General features: G+C 45.3%; 1 protein-coding gene across 4 annotated transcripts in view; it reads right to left on the bottom strand.

The window, feature by feature from the left end:
* Nucleotides 1-21,941, bottom strand: part of CTNNA2 (catenin alpha 2) — a 2,092,931-nt gene that overhangs the window by 1,637,361 nt on the left and 433,629 nt on the right. For all 4 annotated transcript variants that reach the window (XM_056553838.1, XM_056553849.1, XM_056553844.1 and 1 more), the window contains exons 5-6: nucleotides 17,975-18,094; nucleotides 10,958-11,224 (exon numbers count right to left, since the gene is read on the bottom strand). In XM_056553838.1, the coding sequence (XP_056409813.1) occupies nucleotides 10,958-11,224; nucleotides 17,975-18,094 (387 nt within the window). The remainder of the gene's footprint in view (nucleotides 1-10,957; nucleotides 11,225-17,974; nucleotides 18,095-21,941) is intronic.

The raw sequence follows: 21,941 nt of genomic DNA, 5'->3' as shown, positions 1-21,941 counted from the left end.
TATTAGATACTAACATCTATAAAGAGGTCCAAACCCTAAAGAGGACCTTTGTTGGTTATCCATCATTTTTATTTATTTTTTTGAGTGGTTTCAATAGTACTATTATGTTTTAATTAATATTTTATATTCATGATATAATTCTTATTTGCAATTTTATCTATATTATATTTTATTTATACTTATTGTAGGGAGTGCCGTGGCTCTACAAGGGCCCTGTAAGTCACGGTACATACCACGTCTTACTAATTTTATTACTATAAATTATAAATAATAAATATCATCATTCAACCTATTTAGCCAGTTGTGTCCATGCATCATTTACCCTGAGCCCCAATTCTTTCTTGTTCAATATTACCAATTTCATTCACCTTGGGTATAGGTGATTTTTTTGGGTAGCCCGGGTTGCTGTTGGTTACGGTGAGGACAAAGAGCCACTCCATATCCCCTTTTTAATCTAGATTTGTAAATTACTTCTATTAAGAAATCTTAATCATTCCAGTACTTATAAGCTGATGTATGCTCCACAGGAAGTTCTTTTATATTTCAATTTCCTTTCTGTCTAACCACAGTGCTCTCTGCTGACACCTCTGTCCATTTTAGGAACTGTTGAGAGTAGGAGCAAATCCCCATAGAAAGCCTATCCAGCTCTGGACAGTTCCTGATATGGACAGAGGTGTCAGCAGTGAGCACTGTGGTCAGACAGAAAGGAAATTCCAAAATAAAAGAACTTCCTGTAGATCATACAGCAGCTGATAAGTACTGGAAGGAGTAAGATTTTTTAATAGAAGTAATTTACAAATCTGTTTAACTTTCTGGCACCAGTTGATTTAAGATTTTTTTTTTTTTCCCCAGTGGAGTACCCCTTTAAATCCCATCCAGCTGCGATGTGTTACAATGTACTGTATCAATGAAAGAAGATCCAATTCTATAGAAAAATGAGGCCCAGGGGCAACAAGTAGAGCCCAACATGAATTTTATCATATGATGTATTACGAAGTTAAACAAAAACTATATATATCGGTCAAAAAAAAAAGAAAAAAATATATGGAATTGCGCAGTTTTGTGGGGGCTAATAATGTAAAAACAAAATAAAAAATCCTTTCATTGCTGTGTTCTGACCCCTATATATTCTTTTTTCCCACCTATGAAGCTGTTTTAGGGCGATTTTTCTTTCTGCGGACATAGAAATTGGAAACATCTGGCGCCAAAATTCCGTCTGCTGCTGCGGAATTCCAGGCGGAATGAGATGTGACCAAAAATCAGCAATTTTGCGCTGCGCTTGATTTTTTATTTTTTTTTGCCTTTACGCTGTTGACCGTGCAGGGTCGAGAATGTAATTAATTTTATAGTTCGGACAATTATGCATAATAAATAATATGTGTATTTATTTATTATTATTATTATTTTTTTTTTTATGGGAAAAGATGGTAATTTAAATTTATATTAGGAAGGGAGGGATTTTTTAAATATTTTTTAAAACATTTTTTACTTTACACATATTTTGCCCTCCTTAGGAGCCTACTATAAGCCTTACCCAGCCATGGCTTACCCAGGTCAATGTAATGCTATTGCATTACATGGATCTATGTTATTGGTGCTCGATTGCTAAAGCCTGCCTAATTAGCGAGCCATAGAAGACACCAAGACGGCCAATTGGGCCACTAGACACCAGGGTATCACCGGGATTTAACATTTAATCGCTATTGAGCATGACATTTAAACAGTTAAATGATCGATATCGGAGCAATCTTCTATGTCCTTATTACTGGCTGATAACAGCTGCTTGTTACGGTGCGATCCCGACTTCCTTACGTGCTCTGTACTCCCTTAATGGCCCTATGACATACAGGTACGTCAATGGTTGGGAAGTGAATACTCTGACACAGTGCCCTAATAACAAACTGCATCCAAATAATACTGCCAGACTGTCTCTATTATTTATGGCAGAGTTTTCCAACCAGGGTGCCCCCAGCTGTTGCAAAACTACAACTCCCAGCATGCCCGGACAGCCGAAGGCAATCGTCCATAATTTAGTGCTCACATCTCTGCACTATACTCCAGCCAGTGATGTGAATAAAACATTACTCATTCATATTTTCCGCTCAGAGTGGTGATTGGCCGGATGATTGCAGCCAATCACAGCTCTCAGAGGGAAATATGAATGAGTGATGTTTTATTCACATCACTGGCAGGAGAATAGTGCAGAGATGTGAGCACTGTATAGAGCCGCTCCGCATCTCTGAAACAGATAGGACGATCGCAGCGGGTGTCAGGAGTGATACCCGCTGGGATCTTTCCTTAACTGCAGGTACTACTACTCTCAACATGGAGCACACTCTGTCCATGCTGGGAGCTGTAGTACCTGCATTAATAGACAGATTGCAGAGAGTGTCACTTCTGACACCTGTTGCAATCTGTCAATTAATGCAGGTACTACTCCTTAACTCCTGACACCCGCTATGGTCCTCCTGTATAATGTATAGATGCGGGCGGCCACTCTTCCATGGTCCCCTGCACTGACATTTACACCGTATTTATCGGCATATAACACGCACTTTTTTAGGCTAAAATTTTTAGCCTAAAGTCTATCTGCGTGTTATACGCCAATAAGCCGCTGCAGTTCAATGATTTAAAGCGGGCGCTTTAAATCAATGAACTGCAGCGGCTTTGCAGGTGCAGAGACACCGCCAGCGCTGCCGGCTTCTCTGCCCCTGCCTGTCCTGGGGTCTAGAGCCCTGCTGCAGGCCCTTCTCTCCCCCTGGCTAACGGTGCCGCTGCCCGTTCTCTCCCCCTGACTATCGATGCCGGCGCCCCATTGCCGGCGCCGATAGCCAGGGGGAGAGAAGCGGCGACGGCAATGGGGCAGCGGCACCAACAGACAGGGGGAGAGAAGGGGCAGCAGCACCCATTGCCGGCACCGCTGCCCCGTTGCCTCCCCCACCCCCGGTTGTATAATTACCTGTTGCCGGGGTCGCGTCCGCGCTGCTCCTGGCCTCCGGTGTGCGTCCCCTGCGTCGTTGCTATGCACTGCACAGCGCGGCGCAATGACGAGTGACAAGAAGGGCCGGCAGCAGGGCTCTAAACTTTTTTTACCCAAATATCCTTGGTAAAATTTGGGGGCGTGTTATAGGCCGGTGCGTGGTATACCCCGATAAATACGGTATATACACACCTATTCATATTTCCCACAGAGAACTGTGATTGGCTGGAACCATCTGGCCAATCACAGCTCTCTGCTGGAAATATGAATAGGGGTATATATATACGGCAGTGCAGGGAACCATAGAAGAGCGTCCGGCTGCATCTATACATTATACAGGACGATCGCAACGGAAGCGGGGCGCTCTGTCAATTAGTACAGGTACTGCTACTCCCATCATGAAGCAGTGTGTTCCATGCTGGGAGTAGTGGTACTACCTAAAAAATTAAGAAAAACACACACACACTACATTTTTATTATTATTGGCTACACTTTTAGTGCCCGCTCACATAAATTGATCTGTTTAAAAATCTATAAAAATGTATAAAAAAAAGATACATTTCGTTAAATACTATTTGTTCCATCACTACTGTATCTTTTTTATAATTTTTTTAATGGTACTCTACGAAATTTTATTAAAAAAGGTATCTCCATTACTTTTTTCTCCAAAAAAGAATATAAACTGCCTGCAAAAACGCCAAAGTTAAAACCCACATGTCGTTCTTCTTGGTGTTTTTTTTTTTACTCCACAATTTCAGGGGGAAAAAACGCCATTGACTCAACATGCTGCGACTTTGCAAAACCGCCAAGGAGCTAAAAAACGCCAAAAAAGAGTGATAAATTGCCAAAAGGAATAAAAAAATAAAATAAAAAAATGCCAAACTGAAAAAAGCTAAGTGGAAAAAGAATTTAGCTTTTTTTCATTGATTTACAGCTAACATCTGGCCGCAATGTTTTTTTCAATGAAATAACACCATGGGAGCTGTTTTGGTGTTTTTTGGGGCAAAACGATAAAAAAATAAAAAAAAATAAAAAAAAACAAGAGCAAACTTAGCCTAATGCTTCAATACATACAAGTCTAGAGCAGTGTTGCCTTGACCCTTTGCTCTCCTGCTGCAGCTAAAACTACAACTCCCATCATGCCCTGATAGTTTTTTAGCATGGTAGGAGTTGTACTTTTGTAACAGCTGGAGAGCCACATTTTTGGGAAGAGTGGTCTACAGAATAGACTGAGCCTATGATGAGCATTAGAAAATGGCTCTGCTTATGACCCATCGCAAAACTACAACTCCCAGCATGCTCGGACAGCCTTTGGCTGTCCGAGCATGCTGGGAGTTGTAGTTTTGTAACAGTCAGAGGCACACTGTTTGGAAAACACTGCATTACACATTGAGCTGTATCTCATAAGATGTTCTGTAAGGGGTCGGCCATGTATCCTCCTCATAGGAACGTATGCCGGATCGTCGCCCCTTCCCTCGCACCGCCAGTAATTAGTACAGAAAACAATTACCGGCCGACGAGAAGCGGCTCCGCCAATTATTTTTTAATTACAGAGATGAGACAATGTTTTATAAAAAGCCGAGGAAAAATAATAATGGATCGTCGAGGTGAGCTTCCTTAAAGGGGTACTCCGGTGGAAAACTTTTTTTTTTTTTTAATGAACTGGTGCCAGAAAGTTAAGCAGATTTTTAAATTACTTCTGTTTAAAAATCTTAATCCTTTCAGTACTTATTACCAGCTGTATACTACAGAGGAAATTATTTTCTTTTTGAATTTCTTTTTTGTCTTGTCCTCAGTGCTCTCTGCTGACACCTCTGTCCATGTCAGGAACTGTCCATAGCAGGAGAGGTTTGCTATGGGGATTTTCTCCTGCTCTGGACAGTTCCTGACATGGACAGAGGTGTCAGCAGAGAGCACTGTGGACAAGACAAAAAAGAAATTCAAAAAGATAAGAATTTCATTCATTTATTCAGCTAATACGTACTGGAAGGGTAAACATTTTTTTTTTATAGAAGTAATAACAAATCTGTTTAACTTTCTGTCACCAGTTAATTAAAAAAAAAATGTTTTCCACCGGAGTACCCCTTTAATGATCTTGCAAGCGGCTGCGAACTGTGCACATTATACGGGAAATAACTCTCGTATGCGTCAATTTGTAAAGGGTGCGGTCTGCTTCATGTCAACCTGTGATAGTTACAAGAAGAAACATCCAGCGTTTACCCAAAAATACATAAACTTAAGCGGAGGCCCAGGGGTGGGGGGGCAACTCCTGTAAAATACCGGACACCCGATAGACCCCATTCAAGTCAATAGGATCTATTAGGACCCTGTAAAAAAATAAGAACTGACCCTAAATGGGTCAGAGCACAGTGGCAGTGTGAACCTAGCCTAAGTAGAAGGCTGCTGGAAAGTGAGTCGTACAGCATTACATGGACACCAGTAGATAGAGAAGACAATAGGAGCTTAGCCTCCCCTCCCCTCTAGAATTACCTCTGCACAGGTCACAGAGCATGCTTTCCCATACATCGAATAGGGTCTAGAGATTCATCGTATCTATGCATGTGGGGCTTGCCATAAAGCATGTCACTAAATGCTGTTAAAAATAGCTCAGGCACCATTTCTGCACTCACAATAATTCACTTAAAATAAAAGAAAAATGAAAATCTCAAAATAAAAAAAAATGTAATTAAAGAAAATTTTAAAAAATTACTTATTTCAGTCAGTATTTGTTCCTGATCATTAAAAATAAACTATAGGCGACACTAAGGGATTATCAAGATTTAGAAAAACAGAGCTGAATTATTTTACAAACAGCGCCACCCCTGTCCTCAGGTTGTGTGTGGTACTGCAGCTGAGTTCCATTAAAGGGGTACTCCGCTACTAGACATGTTATTCCCTATCTAAAGGATTTTTGGGATGTTCCTGGTATTTAGTGGGTAGATGAACTGGAGACAGGGTCATGGGCACCCAACATCAGTCATGTATGAGGAGAGAAGGCTAGTCTATCCACTCTAATCCAGCAAATTGCTCAAAACGTGCTACTGGCTATGATAGTAAAATGTCAGATCTTTCTGTGCATGGGGTTATGTAGCTGTGAACTGGTTAGAACACCCATATCTCCCCCTGTCCAGGACCAGTTCTGCCTATAGGCAAAATAGACAGCCGCCTAGAGCACCCTCTTGATGAGGGGCCCCGCTCTGCCTGCAACAAGAAAGTTAGACAACCAGCATGCAAACCACTTGCTGAACCATCAGCATGAGGAGAAGGTTTGTTATAGTGTGTCACCCCAGTAATAAGCCAATTACATGAGGAGGAGGCTTGTTACAGTGTGTCACCACAGTAATAAGGTGAAGCATGTCAAAGGGCGGGCCAATGGGCAAGGGGGGTGGCAAAATTAGCTTTTGCCTAGCATGACAAAAATTCTTGCACCAACCCAGCCCCTGTCCACCGATGAAAGTGTCTACAATGGGGCAGGTGAGCAGCAGAACTGGACCATGGAAGAAGGTGGCCTGGTCTGATGAATTACATTTTACATTATGTGGACAGCCAAGTGTATGTGTGTCACTTTCCTGCGAGGGCGATGGCACCAGGATGCACTATGGGAAAAAGTAAAACAGAGGCAGTGTGATGGACAATGTTCTGCTGGAAACGATGGTTCCTGGCATCATGTGGAAGTTACTGTGACGAGGACCATCCCGCTAAACCTTGGTCAGAACAAGTATCACCTATGATCACAGTGGCCTGCTCTAATCCCACCCCTACAGCACCATCTCCCTGTCTTATACACATAAATCTTTATTGAGACCTTTAGAGAAGGAGGTGTGGTAACAGCATGTTGCCATGTGATAAACAAGGAGGAGCAGACATGGAATGAATGCTGCAGACTGTTCCGCTTTATAGAGTAATGTTTTGCAGCAGCTCTTGGTGGAGATTTGGAGTGCTATGGGAGGTAAGTGAGAGTACTGTAATGAAGAGCTTAGGGAAAGCAATGCATTCTGGGAATTGTAGGACTGAGCAGCTACTCCACCAGAAAGGTGACTGTTCTCAGTCTGCAGATAGCAGGGATGGATTTTATGCTGGCACGTCGGGAAGTACAGATACGCCCCTCACACCATCTGTTATCAGTTGACTTATGACACGTTGTCTTGTGCCTGGCATCTTGTGGAAGTTACTGTGATGAGTACAATTGGTACTTGGTCAGAACAAGTGTCACTTGCTGTGTATGGGGTTGTGTAGCTGTAGACTGGACAATGCCCTGGCGACAATAAAACCAATGTTCAGGAATGAATAACAAGCTCAAGGTGGGGACTTGGCCTACAGGTTTCCCCAGATCTCGATCCCATTGTGCTGGAGACTATGCTGGGACGTGCTGGAGACTATGCTAGGACGTGCTGGAGACTATGTCGAATTCATCGAGGCCGAGACTAATGTCTTGGTGTCAAAAAAGAAAAAAATACAGGACACCTTCAGTTATTGCAGTTATTGCTTTGACAAGGTTTTTGGAATCGTGTAATGCTTAAAAATGTACACTAGATGGCGACATCTTCTCATATCTGAAGCAGGATCTGCGCTGTGTACCGTTACCATGAAGAAGACTGATGATATAGTCATTTATTAATATCCGGCAAAAAAAGATGGATGGATCGGTGGATGTCATTTACGTTGGATAATATATAATAAAGTGCAATTGCTCATCTTCTACAAAGTTAAAAGCTGTTCCAGCCCTGAAGCAGAACACACTATGAAAACAGCGTAAGAAATGTCTCAGGGTACACAGGTTGCCTGGTTTTGAGTTATTCCTTATACTCTAGTTCAGTGTTTCACAACCAGGGTGCCTCCAGCTGTTGCACAACTACAGCCTTTGGCTGTCTGGGCATGCTGCTGTATGCTCCAGAGGATGTTCTTTTCTTTTTGAATTTATTTTCTGTCTTACCACAGTGCTCTATGCTGACACCTCTGTCCATGTCAGGAACTGTCCAGAGCAGGAGAGGTTTGCTATGGGGATTTGTTCCTGTGGACAATTCCTGACATGGACAGAGGTGTCAGCAGAGAGCACTGTGGCCAGACAGAAAGGAAATTAAAAAAGAAAAGAACTTCCTCTTGAGCATATGGCAGCTGATAAGTACTGGAAGGGTTAAGATTTTTCTTAAATAAATACTTTACAAATCTGTATACCTTTCTGGTACCAGTTTGTAAAAAAAAATTAAAAAAAAAATGTTTTCCCCTTTAAAGTGTACCTGTCAGATCTCACAAAAAAAAAAAAAAAAAATGTTATATGTTACTCAGTACCTCATCATGATCATGTACATGTTTTATGTAACTATCACTGATATTTCACTAAGGAATAGAATATTACAGCTGCTCAATGTCTTTTCCATCTTGTCAGAGGTAGGGGCGTGTCCCTCTCTTGCCTGCACTGTGATGACATCCCCCCCCCCCTCCAACACTCTGCTGACTCACTGCTCTGGGGAGCCTGGCAGCCATGCTCTGTAACGCTTTCCTCTCTGGATTATGCTGTACACACACACACAATGATTATTGGAGATTGCCTGTACTCTACCACCAAAGACAAAATGGTGAGTGTATAACTTACATCTTCCTATTTCATTCATGTGTGTCATCCTTAGGCAGTCCTGTAATGCTGGGACTTGTAGTTTTGGAATAGTTGCAGGTACAGTGTTTGGCTAACTCTTTTTTTCAGCAGTGTTGCCTTCAGCTGTGTGCCTACAGATTTTGCAAAACTACAACTCCCAGCATGCCCAGACATCCTTTGACTGTCCAGGTATGCTTGGAGTTGTAGTTTTGTAACAGCTGGAGGCACATGTATGGTAAAACTCTACGTTACAGCTGTGTTGCTGCAGGCTGTGTTTCTCCTGCAGCCTTGTCAATGAGCCATGTCATGTCCATGACCCTTGGACAGACTCATGCTGCTGTGGGCCCCATCAGTGTTCCAGGATGTATGGGGACCCCTAGTGGTAGGATTTTCAAAGGCAGCTTTTTTTATATAAAATGTGAAACATTTTTAAGAAGTATATTAGAAAACTATTGTTTTGCCAAGATGTACAACCTATAAAACATTTTTATTTCTGACAAGCGCCCATTTAAGGGAGGTGTGAAAGGGAGGAGTAGAACAGGAGAAAGAGGCATCTGCATCAAAAAGATTCTTACAGTGTCAGTCTATTCATTAAAGGGGTATTCCAGGAAAAAAAAAATTCATATTTATCAACTGTCTCCAGATTGTTAAACAGATTTGTAAATTACTTCTATTAAAAAAAATCTTAATCCTTTCAATAATTATCAGCTGCTGAAGTTGATTAGTTGTTTTCTGTCTGGCAACAGTGCTCTCTGCTGACATCTCTGCTTGTCTTGGGAACTGCACAGAGTAGAAGAGGTTTGCTATGGGGATTTGCTTCTAAACTGGGCGGTTCCCGAGACAGGTGCCATCAGAGAGCACTTAGACAGAAAAGAACAACTCAACTTCAGCAGCTCATAAGTACTGAAAGGATTAAGATTTTTAAATAGAAGTAATTTACAAATCTGTTTAACTTTCTGGAGCCAGATGATTGATATATATATATATATTTATTTTTTTTTTTTCTGGATAACCCCTATAACCTCAGATAACTTTGAAATTAACTTGTAGTTCATGTCAAGGATGGATCATCCCCTTTTTTGTCTTTTGAATGCCACCAGATGTTCTGCATTTGTTGGCACCAGGAATGAGCATTGTCTCAAACTTTTCAGCATGGAGGACATTATAGAGTAGTAGTGAGCGGTAAAAACTTTGAATCCAGCACAAGGGTGAGATATAATACTCACAACACCCCTGTTTCTCTTTCTCTCTTTAGCCTTTCACCCTCTTCCTCCCTTCCCACAAACATCTATGGCAGCTGTAACCTGATCCCACAGTGAGCTGATCCATCTCAAGACAGATTTCAGTACTTTACGTAATTTTTTTTTATCTTTTAACTTTTTTTTTTTTTTTTTATAGTAAATTGAGTTAAGGGGGAGCCCAGTTGTCAGGACATGAGGGAGTTGTAGTTATTTAGGCACGGATTAGAAAATATAGCTTTAAGGAATATGATTTTGTGCTTACTTCTATATTTCTCACCCCCTTTCGCTAGTAAACATGTCAGTCTTGGCTACAGCTCCCTATCCCGATTGGGGTGTCCCCCCCTTATACACACTACACTTGTAATTCCATATATCACTGGCATGATAATAATGGGTAAATAACCCAAGTGCCCATAGCTCAAGTTGTTCAGATGGTGCCGGTTCGGTCCATTGCTGATCGTGCTGTAAAACATAATCCCTAAATACGCATGTTGCTAGGACACCTGGCTGGTTGTTACATTTACTGTACAAAAATAGGATTGGATGAAAGCATAGCATTAAAAGGAGAAGTCTATCTACAGTTATCTTCTGACCATAGAAGAGGGACGAAAAAATAGGATTGGATGAAAAATTTGCATTAAAAGAAGTCTATCTACAGTTATCTTCTGACTATAAAAGAGGGACGAAAAAATAGGGTTACCCTGAGCTAAGACCTCCACCAATTCCCATAATCGAGCACTGCATTCCAGCTTAGTTGGACATTTTTCATCTTTTTGGAATCTCTTCTTAGATGGATTTTGAGAATGACTGCAATACTTATATGTGGCCACTGGGTGTCACTGTTGCTGTCTTAAATAGAGCTCTACTGTCTAAAACTTTGTATAAGGGATATACAAGAGCGGTCTCCAAACTGCAGACCTCCAGCTGTTGCAAAACTACAACTCCCAGCATGCCCGGACAGCCGTTGGCTGTCCGGGCATGCTGGGAGTTGTAGTTTTGCAACAGCTGGAGGTCCACAGTTTGGAGACCACTGGTATACAACAATAATGAATAGTTCATTGTCATAGCAGGTGAAATTGTATATTGGAAAATACATAGCTATGAAGAATTTAAGTGCACACAAATGACATAGGGTCTACTCACGTCAAATTCATTGAGGGCGGCAGCGAGTTCCCCAATGCCCGTGTGACCCTGCTTCTCATCAGTGGGGGACGTGGCCTGGGCAGCGCTCGATATGCCAGCAATGGCCTCCTGCACTTGTTTGAACACGTAATCCCGGTTGGCTCTTGTGGCCGCCACGTCAGGGTGGCGCAGGTAGGCTTGTGACGCTGTGTACAACATGGTGGCATTCTTTTTCAGAGCCCCGCGAGCCGCTGCCATCTCATCCCTGCAATGAGGGTCTTTCAGTTCCTACAGGAAAGGAATAAGAGACGGAATAAAGTACAGATCAAGATAAAACCACTGTAGGGAAGAAAGCAACATGGACTGCTACATTGTTATTATTATTATTATTATTATTATGAACTACAGACGGCTACATTGTTGTTATTATGAACTACATAGACTGCTACATTGTTATTATTAGGAACTACATAGACTGCTACATTGTTACTATTAGGATCTACATAGACTGCTACATTGTTATTATTAGGAGCTACATAGACTGCTACATTGTTATCATTAGGAACTACATAGACTGCTACATTGTTATCATTAGGAACTACATAGACTGCTACATTGTTACTATTAGGATCTACATAGACTGCTACATTATTATTACTAGGAGCCACATAGACTGCTACATTGTTACTATTAGGAGCTACATAGACTGCTACATTGTTATTATTATTATTATTATTATGAACTACAGACTGCTACATTGTTGTTATTATGAACTACATAGACTGCTACATTGTTATTATTAGGAACTACATAGACTGCTACATTGTTACTATTAGGATCTACATAGACTGCTACATTGTTATTATTAGGAGCTACATAGACTGCTACATTGTTATCATTAGGAACTACATAGACTGCTACATTGTTATCATTAGGAACTACACAGACTGCTACATTGTTACTATTAGGATCTACATAGACTGCTACATTGTTACTATTAGGATCTACATAGACTGCTACTGTCACGATGCCGGCTGGCAGGAGGTGGATCCTCTGTGCCAGAGAGGGATTGGCGTGGACCGTGCTAGTGGACCGGTTCTAAGTCACTACTGGTTTTCACCAGAGCCCGCCGCAAAGCGGGATGGTCTTGCTGCGGCGGTAGTGACCAGGTCGTATCCACTAGCAACGGCTCAACCTCTCTGGCTGCTGAAGATAGGCGCGGTACAAGGGAGTAGACAGAAGCAAGGTCGGACGTAGCAGAAGGTCGGGGGCAGGCGGCAAGGTTCGTAGTCAGGGTGGATAGCAGAAGTTCTGGTACACAGGCTTTAGACACACAAAACGCTTTCACTAGGCACAAGGGCAACAAGATCCGGCAAGGGAGTGCATGGGAGGAGGTTAGATATAGTCAGGGACCAGGTGGAAGCCAATTAAGCTAATTGGGCCAGGCACCAATCATTGGTGCACTGGCCCTTTAAGTCTCAGGGAGCTGGCGCGCGCGCGCCCTAGAGAGCGGAGCCGCGCGCGCCAGCACATGACAGCAGGGGACGGGAACGGGTAAGTGACCTGGGATGCGATTCGCGAGCGGGCGCGTCCCGCTGTGTGAATCGCATCCCCAATGGCCATGACAGTGCAGCGCTCCCGGTCAGCGGGACTGACCGGGGAGCTGCAGGGAGAAAGACGCCGTGAGCGCTCCGGGGAGGAGCGGGGACCCGGAGCGCTAGGCGTAACAGTACCCCCCCCCTTAGGTCCCCCCTTTTTTTTGTCCGGTGACTGCCTCCCCTGGGATGAGGACACCGGGAAGGAATGGATGGTTTCCTCAATGGCAGGCAGCACAGCAGGAGTAGGAATGGGGAGGGAGGGCAGAGGGCGAAGCTTGGCACGGGGCAGGGAGACACAAGGACGGGAGCCATGAGGGGACACAGAGGCTTGCCTGAAGGGACCGGGAGGGGGGGAGAGGCATTTTCTGTGGCAGGCAGAGTCCCTAACGACCTTAGGGGGACCGGATACAGGAGGAACCACAGGGTCACGGCAGGGAGTACTGGGAACTGGTTTAAGGCAGTCCTTGGAACAAGAGGGACCCCAACTCTTGATCTCCCCAGTGGACCAGTCCAGGGTTGGGGAATCGTGTAGAAGCCAGGGTAGTCCAAGGAGAATTTCGGAAGTGCAATTGGGAAGGACCAAAAATTCAATTTTCTCGTGATGAGGTCCGATGCACATTAGGAGGGGCTCCGTGCGGTAACGCACGGTGCAATCCAACCTGGCTCCGTTGACCGCGGAAATGTGGAGTGGCTTGACAAGACGGGTCACCGGAATGAGGAATTTATTCACCAAGGACTCCCGAATAAAATTCCCAGAAGCACCAGAGTCCAGGCAGGCCACGGCTGAGAGGGAAGAGCTGGCTGAAGTAGAAATCCGTACAGGCACCGTGAGACGTGGAGAAGCCGACTTAGCATCAAGAGACGCCACACCCACGAGAGCTGGGTGCGAGCGTGCGTTTCCCAGACGTGGAGGACGGATAGGGCAATCCACCAAAAAATGTTCGGTACTGGCACAGTACAGACAAAGATTCTCTTCCTTACGGCGATTCCTCTCTTCCAGGGTCAGGCGAGACCGATCCACTTGCATGGCTTCCTCGGCGGGAGGCCTAGGCGCAGATTGCAGTGGAGACTGTGGGAGAGGTGTCCAGAGATCTAAGTCTTTTTCCTGGCGGAGCTCTTAATGTCTCTCAGAAAAACGCATGTCAATGCGAGTGGCTAGATGAATGAGTTCATGCAGGTTAGCAGGAGTTTCTCGTGCGGCCAGAACATCTTTAATGTTGCTGGATAGGCCTTTTTTAAAGGTCGCGCAGAGGGCCTCATTATTCCAGGAAAGTTCAGAAGCAAGAGTACGGAATTGTATGGCGTACTCGCCAACGGAAGAATTACCCTGGACCAGGTTCAGCAGGGCAGTCTCAGCAGAAGAGGCTCGGGCAGGTTCCTCAAAGACACTTCGAATTTCCGAGAAGAAGGAGTGTACAGAGGCAGTGACGGGGTCATTGCGGTCCCAGAGCGGTGTGGCCCATGACAGGGCTTTTCCAGACAGAAGGCTGACTACGAAAGCCACCTTAGACCTTTCAGTAGGAAACTGGTCCGACATCATCTCCAAGTGCAGGGAACATTGCGAAAGAAAGCCACGGCAAAACTTAGAGTCCCCATTAAATTTGTCCGGCAAGGACAGGCGGAGGCTAGGAGTGGCCACTCGCTGCGGAAGGGGTGCAGGAGCTGGCGGAGGAGATGATTGCTGCTGAAGTTGCGACTGAAGTTGCTGCACAATGGTGAATACTTCCGACAGCTGGTGGGTTAGATGGGCGATCTGTCGGGATTGCTGGGCGACCACCGTGGTGATATCAGAGATATAAGGCAGAGGGACGTCAGCGGGATCCATGGCCGGATCTACTGTCACGATGCCGGCTGGCAGGAGGTGGATCCTCTGTGCCAGAGAGGGATTGGCGTGGACCGTGCTAGTGGACCGGTTCTAAGTCACTACTGGTTTTCACCAGAGCCCGCCGCAAAGCGGGATGGTCTTGCTGCGGCGGTAGTGACCAGGTCGTATCCACTAGCAACGGCTCAACCTCTCTGGCTGCTGAAGATAGGCGCGGTACAAGGGAGTAGACAGAAGCAAGGTCGGACGTAGCAGAAGGTCGGGGGCAGGCGGCAAGGTTCGTAGTCAGGGTGGATAGCAGAAGTTCTGGTACACAGGCTTTAGACACACAAAACGCTTTCACTAGGCACAAGGGCAACAAGATCCGGCAAGGGAGTGCATGGGAGGAGGTTAGATATAGTCAGGGACCAGGTGGAAGCCAATTAAGCTAATTGGGCCAGGCACCAATCATTGGTGCACTGGCCCTTTGGCGCGCGCGCGCCCTAGAGAGCGGAGCCGCGCGCGCCAGCACATGACAGCAGGGGACGGGAACGGGTAAGTGACCTGGGATGCGATTCGCGAGCGGGCGCGTCCCGCTGTGCGAATCGCATCCCCAACGGCCATGACAGTGCAGCGCTCCCGGTCAGCGGGACTGACCGGGGAGCTGCAGGGAGAAAGACGCCGTGAGCGCTCCGGGGAGGAGCGGGGACCCGGAGCGCTAGGCGTAACAGCTACATTGTTACTATTAGGATCTACATAGACTGCTACATTGTTACTATTAGGATCTACATAGACTGCTACATTGTTACTATTAGGAACTACACAGACTGCTACATTGTTACTGTTAGGATCTACATAGACTGCTACGTGGTAGTGGAATGGCCAAAACCTACGGATCTGAAAGCAATTCAGCACTTCAGCACTTATCAACCCATGAAGGTCTGGATATGGAGTCACACTCAAAATCAAAGGGGAAAACCACACTACAGGCTGATCCAGGTTTGATGTAATGTCCTTAAAACAAGTCAAAATTAGGCTCAGTAGTGTGTGTGGCCTCCACGTGCCCGTATGACCTCCCTACAACGCCTGGGCATGCTCCTGATGAGGTGGTGGATGGTCTCCTGAGGGATGTCCTCCCAGACCTGGACTAAAGCCTCTGCCAACTCCTGGATAGTCTGTGGTGCAACATGGCATTGGTGGATGGAGCGAGACATGATGTTCCAGATGTGCTCAATAGGATTTAGGTCTGTGGAACGGGTGAGCCAGTCCATAGCATCAATGCCTTCCTCTTGCAGCAACTGCTGACTGTAACAGAGCTGGATGTGGATCCTCTAACCTGTGTGGCTGATGACTTGGACCATATTGGGGAGCTGAGTCTAAGGTGCCGCTGGTCTTCACCAGAGCCCAATGCAAGGCAGTATGGGCTTTCTGCGGCAGGCGACACCCAGGTCGCTACCCCCAACATGGCTCGACCACACAGGTAGCTGGGCAAGGCGAGGTACCAAAGGATAAGGCAGTAGCATAGTCAAACATAGCAGAAGTTCAAGGCAGGTGGCAAAGGTGCAGAGTCTAATAATGTAGCGGAAGGTCTGGATACACGGGAAAGGCAAACAGGCAATGAGGAACACTTAATCTCAGGCTAGGGGCACTGAAGATCCGGCAGGGAAGTAAGGGAGGTGCAGGAAGTTTATAATGTAGTGACAGGTGCGACAGTAATTATGGGCAAACTAGTCCTTTAAATTTCTGAGCTCCGGCACTCTCTCGCCCTAGGAGACAGGGACACGCACCAGAGCTGAGCTACAGAGGAGGAGGCGGCAGCGGAGTACGGTGAGTGACGGGCTGGGATTCGCATGCCGCAGGCGCATCCCGCGATGCAAATCCCAGCCCTGCCGGCAGACGGGGAAAAAGGGACTCCGCTCTCATGGCCGATGTTTGCGGCCGGAGCGCGGATTGTAACACTGACACACTCCAGCCACATGAGGTCTAGCATTGTCTTGCATTAGGAGGAACCCAGGGCAAGCTGCACCAACATATGGTCTCACAAGGGGTCTGAGGATCTCATCTCGGTACCTAATAGCAGTCAGGCTACCTCTGGCAAGCACATGGAGGGCTGTACGGCCTGCCAAAGAAATGCCAACCCACACCATTACTGACCCACCGCCAAACCAGTCATGCTGGAGGATGTTGCAGGCAGCAGAACATTCTCCACGTCGTCTCCAGACTCTGTCACATGTGCTCATTGTGAACCTGCTTACATCTGTGAAGAGCACAGGGTGCCAGTGGGGAATTTACTAATCTTGATGTTCTCTGGCAAATGTTAAACATCCTGCACGGTGTTGGGTGGTCCGAGGGCCCACATTCACAGGTGGGGGTTGCGCTTACAGCCCAACACCGTGCAAGACGTTTGGCATTTAACAGAGAACACCAAGATTGGCAAATTTGCCACTGGCGCCCTGTGCTCTTCACAGATGAAAGCAGGTTCACACTGAGCACATGTGACAGATATGACAGAGTCTGGAGACGATGTGGAGAACGTTCTGCTGCCTGCAACATCCACCAGCATGACTGGTTTGGCGGTGAGTCAGTAATGGTGTGGGGTGGCATTTCTTTGGGGGGCCGCACAGCCCTCCATGTGCTTGCCAGAGGTAGCCTGACTGCCATTAGGTACCAAGATGAGATCCTCAGACCCCTTGTGAGACCATATGCTGGTGCGGTTGGCCCTGGGTTCCTCCTAATGCAAGACAATTCTAGACCTCATGTGGCTGGAGTGTGTCAGCAGTGGCTGCAAGAGGAAGGCATTGATGCTATGGACTGGCCCGCCTGTTCCACAGACCTGAAATCCGATTGAGCACATCTGGGACATCATGTCTTGCTCCATCCACCAACGCCACGTTGCACCACAGACTGTCCAGGAGTTGGCAGATGCTTTAGTCCAGGTCTGGGAGGACATCCCTCAGGAGACCATCCACCACCTCATCAGGGGCATGCCCAGGCATTGTAGGGAGGTCATACGGGCACGTGGAGGCCACACACACTACTGAGCCTCATTTTGACTTGTTTTAAGGACATTACATAAAGTTGGATCAGCCTGTAGTGTGGTTTTCCACCTTGATTCTGAGTGTGACTCCATATCCAGACCTCCATGGGTTGATAACTTTGATTTCCATTGATAATTGTTGTGTGATTTTGTTCTCAGCACATTCAACTATGTAAAGACGAAAGTATTTCATATGATTAGTGTATTCATTTAGATCTATAATGTGATTTCCTAGTGTTCCCTTTATTTTTTGGAGCAGTGTACATAGACTGGTTCATTGTTACTAATTGGAGCTACACAAATTGCTGAATTGTTACTATAAGGAGCTACACAGACTGCTACATTGTTCCTACTATTAGTCATATGGGCATTTGTTCTATTAGAACATAAGATAAGGGGATAAGATGTCTGATTTTGGGGGTCCCGTCGCGGGGGACCCATGTGATCCCGGCTGCGGCACCCCAGACATCCGATGCATGGAGAAAACTTCACTCTGCTCTGACTGGTATCAACCATTAGGGGGCACTGTATGACATCACTACTAAAGAGCAATGACTCCATCTACAGGCAACATTACAAAGGTATATATCAAATCCAAGTACCTGCTGCCTTCTTGCTGCTACATAATTAAGTTTAACCATCTCTTTGCCAAACTCCTTAAAGCGATGGGCGAGATCTTGTTCATTTGTTGCATTTTTTACTGCTTCAAGAGCTTCTTCTACCTGAAATGGAAAAAAAATTATAAATAAATAAATAAATAATAATAATAATAATAATAATAATAATAAATTAAATAAAATTAAATACTACAATATCTTGAACACAACATTAATCATCTGTCCAAACCAAATAAACCATCAGCACAAATTATTTTTATGACTTCTTGATTATATTAATGGGGGCGCTGTTGCATTGATATCTACGGAAAATAGCCACTAAATTATCAGTGGTAAAACGAGGTACTGCAAGTGATGGAAGTAAATATCAAAATAATTTGTGGAAAATATCCATCTCTATGGCAAAACCCCTAATTTTAATTAGTAAGAAACATGCTAACAGTATATAATATATTTTCTTACAGCTACTTTTATAAGAAGTATTGAAGCCCTTAAAAAAAAACATAAATAAATTAAAAAATGAAGAAAAAAAAAAAAAACTACCAAGTTCCTATGAGGAGTTCATAGATATAAATTATCAGAATTTTTTTTAAATTGCCATAGGAAACAGACAGTAGCTATGACCCTATGAATAGTCCAATGGTATCGGTAGCACAGAGCTTTACTTTAGTCATTTTAGGCACAAAAGGTTTCATTCAGAGGGGGCAGAGCACCACTGGCAGGACTGATTATATGGACACCCACAATACACTGCTTCCTAGTAGCAGGATTTTGCATTTAACTTTAGCTGTGAATGGAGAATAAAACATCATGGATGTAAAATTAGAAACAGATTAGCAAAATAATCTCAACATTTTATATAGATTTTATTAGAACCTTTATGCAGGTAGAGTCTTCCTTTAAAAAGAAAACAAAATTACCCAGAGCTGTAAAATTTTGACTGTCCTTGGACTTTTAGACAACTACTAGTGAGTTGTATAAAAACAAAAAAAATGGGTCCTACTCCCTATTAGAACTTTATCAAATGTCCCACCTGAAGCACTGGCAGGGAAAAGTCACGGGAGTGAAGGCAGGACCGGCCCTCCTCTGTGCTCACCCCTGTCTTTCTGCAGCATAAAAAGAGAGAGGAGGGGACAACAGAGCAGCCTACAGTGAATTGATGAAGAGACCCAGCACATCACAGCAGACTCAGGGAGGAAGTGAATTCATGGTGACAGGCTCAGTGCTTGCCTTGGTTCCATCCCTTCCTGAACAGTGGATGTCAGAATGAGTGAGCAGCAGAACAGAGGGATTTGTGAACCAAACACAGAAGCTAGACACATAAAAAAGACATATAAAGAATCTGCAGGACCTAGTGAGTAACATATCTAAGCATCATTTTTTTCTGTGATAAGACATGTGATACAATGCTTTATTCGATCATTTATTCAGTCCTAGTAGGGGACCTCATTATATGATGTTCTAATGGCTTCTTTAATGCTGTGATATGCATGGGATTACCATGACACATGTGTGATTTTGCATTAAAGGGGTACTCTGCCCCTAGACATCTTATTGTCTATTTAATGGGTTGGGGATAAGATGTTTGATCACATGGACCCCTGCGATCTCCCTGCGGCAACCGGCATTCGCTTAGAGCGTCGGTTGCAGCGCCAGAGGCTTGTGACATCATGGCCGTGCCATGCTCGTAACATCACGGACACGCCCCCTCAATGCAAGTCAATGGGAGGGGGCATGGCCATGACGTCATGCGCCTCCGCCCCGCATTGCCAGTCATCCCGCAGCTGGGGACCCCTGCAATCTCCCTGCGTCAACCAGCGTTTGCTTAGAGCGTCGGTTGCAGCGCCAGAGGCTCATCATGTCACGGCCACGCCCCCTCGATGCAAGTCTATGGGAGGGGGCATGCGTTGAGGGAGCAAGGCGGTGACGTCACGAGCGGGACGTGACCATGACGTCATGCACCTCCACCCCGCATCGCCAGTCATCCCGCAGCTGGGGACCCCCGCGATCTCGGCTGGGGCACCCCATCCTTTGGATAGGGGAGAAGATCTATAGGGGCAGAGTACCCCTTTAAGGGTACTAAATATGCATGCAGTGAGCCCCTAGTGGTGGTTGCCGGTACTGCTATGACTAATATAATAGGCAGAGGTGGCAGCGTAGCACTGGGCACCATAAAATTACCATCCTCTGTCTTTGTAATAATCCTCTACAAGTGTTACATTTCTTTTCTCCTTCTGAACATTTGTAGCAGCTTTTTATTAGAAGACGTCTTGTGTTTTAGATCTTCCGCTCTTTTCATGTCCGCTGTTATAGATGCTGGGACCGGATTGTGTCCTTAGTTTTATTTTTCGTCTCATGAAGATGAACACTTGTCCTTGGTGACATGAAGTTCAGGCATTGTTCGGTCATATCCTGGAAATAAATACCCAGTCAGCTCCATAGACACCAAGGTTCTCCGATTCCTCTCTGAAGTTTCTTCTCCCGCTGCGGTTTCATCTCTTGTGACAGATTTTTATTTTTTTATTTTTTTATGTGTCTGTTTGATCCTGTTTTGGGTCCAATCGAGGTCCCTCCGTTTGAGGTTTTAAGTGATACACATCCCCCTTGGTAATATAACCGCAGGCGAGCGTCCTTCTGGTGCGGTGAATGCGTCATGGTACAATGATAGAAATGTTCTGCTCTGAAATGTATCACATCACGAGCCACTGAAATACCCTGCGGTTATAGAAGACGTCTTATTGTCATGATGTTGTATCTTCACACAGGATGACCTAAGACCAAGGGGCTAGTAGTATTGTTATTGGCTAATAGTGTTGCTCGCAAACATTCACAATACGAATTTTAATCACGAATGTTGCATATTCGCGAATTCGCGAATATTGCGAATATAGCGTAATTCGTAATCGTAATTTTTTGTTCACAGTACACATCACAGTGATCACTGATCATCCCTCTCTGCTCTTCGCTTAAGCGCATATTCGCAAATATTGAGCCCTCCCTTCTTTAATGGTATAGGGAACTAATGGGCTAGTGCAGTGGTCTCCAACCTGCGGACCTCCAGATGTTGCAAAACTACAACTCCAGCATGCACGGACAGCCATTGGCTGTCCGTGCATGCTGGAGTTGTAGTTTTGCAACATCTGGAGGTCCGCAGGTTGGAGACCACTGCTTTAGCCCATTAGGTCCGCAGGTTGAAGACCACTGCACTAGCCCATTAGGTCCGCAGGTTGGAGACCACTACACTAGCCCATTAGGTCCGCAGGTTGGAGACCACTGTACTAGCCCATTAGGTCCGCAGGTTGGAGACCACTGCACTAGCCCATTAGGTCCGCAGGTTGGAGACCACTGCACTAGCCCATTAGGTACGCAGGTTGGAGACCACTACACTAGCCCATTAGGTCCGCAGGTTGGAGACCACTGTACTAGCCCATTAGGTCCGCAGGTTGGAGACCACTGCACTAGCCCATTAGGTCCGCAGGTTGGAGACCACTGCACTAGCCCATTAGGTCCGCAGGTTGGAGACCACTGCACTAGCCCATTAGGTTCGCAGGTTGGAGACCACTGCACTAGCCCATTAGGTACGCAGGTTGGAGACCACTACACTAGCCCATTAGGTCCGCAGGTTGGAGACCACTGTACTAGCCCATTAGGTCCGCAGGCTGGAGACCACTGCACTGGCCCATTAGGTCCGCAGGTTGGAGACCACTGCGCTATCCCATTAGGTCCGCAGGTTGGAGACCACTGCACTAGCCCATTAGTTCCCTATACCATTAAAGAAGGGAGGGCTCAATATTCGCAAATATGCGCATATATTTTCTCATATGCGCATAAATATGCAGAAAAAATGTGAATATAACGAATATGCGAATTTCGCAAATATATGACGAAAATTCGTCCATATATTTGCAAAATATCGCAAATTCGAATATGGCCTATGTCGCTCAACACTATT

This window comes from Hyla sarda, chromosome 1 (assembly GCF_029499605.1).
Source record: "Hyla sarda isolate aHylSar1 chromosome 1, aHylSar1.hap1, whole genome shotgun sequence".
Taxonomy (NCBI): domain Eukaryota; kingdom Metazoa; phylum Chordata; class Amphibia; order Anura; family Hylidae; genus Hyla; species Hyla sarda.
The sequence above is the reverse complement of the archived record's forward strand: the minus strand, read 5'-3'. Positions and strand labels throughout refer to the sequence as shown.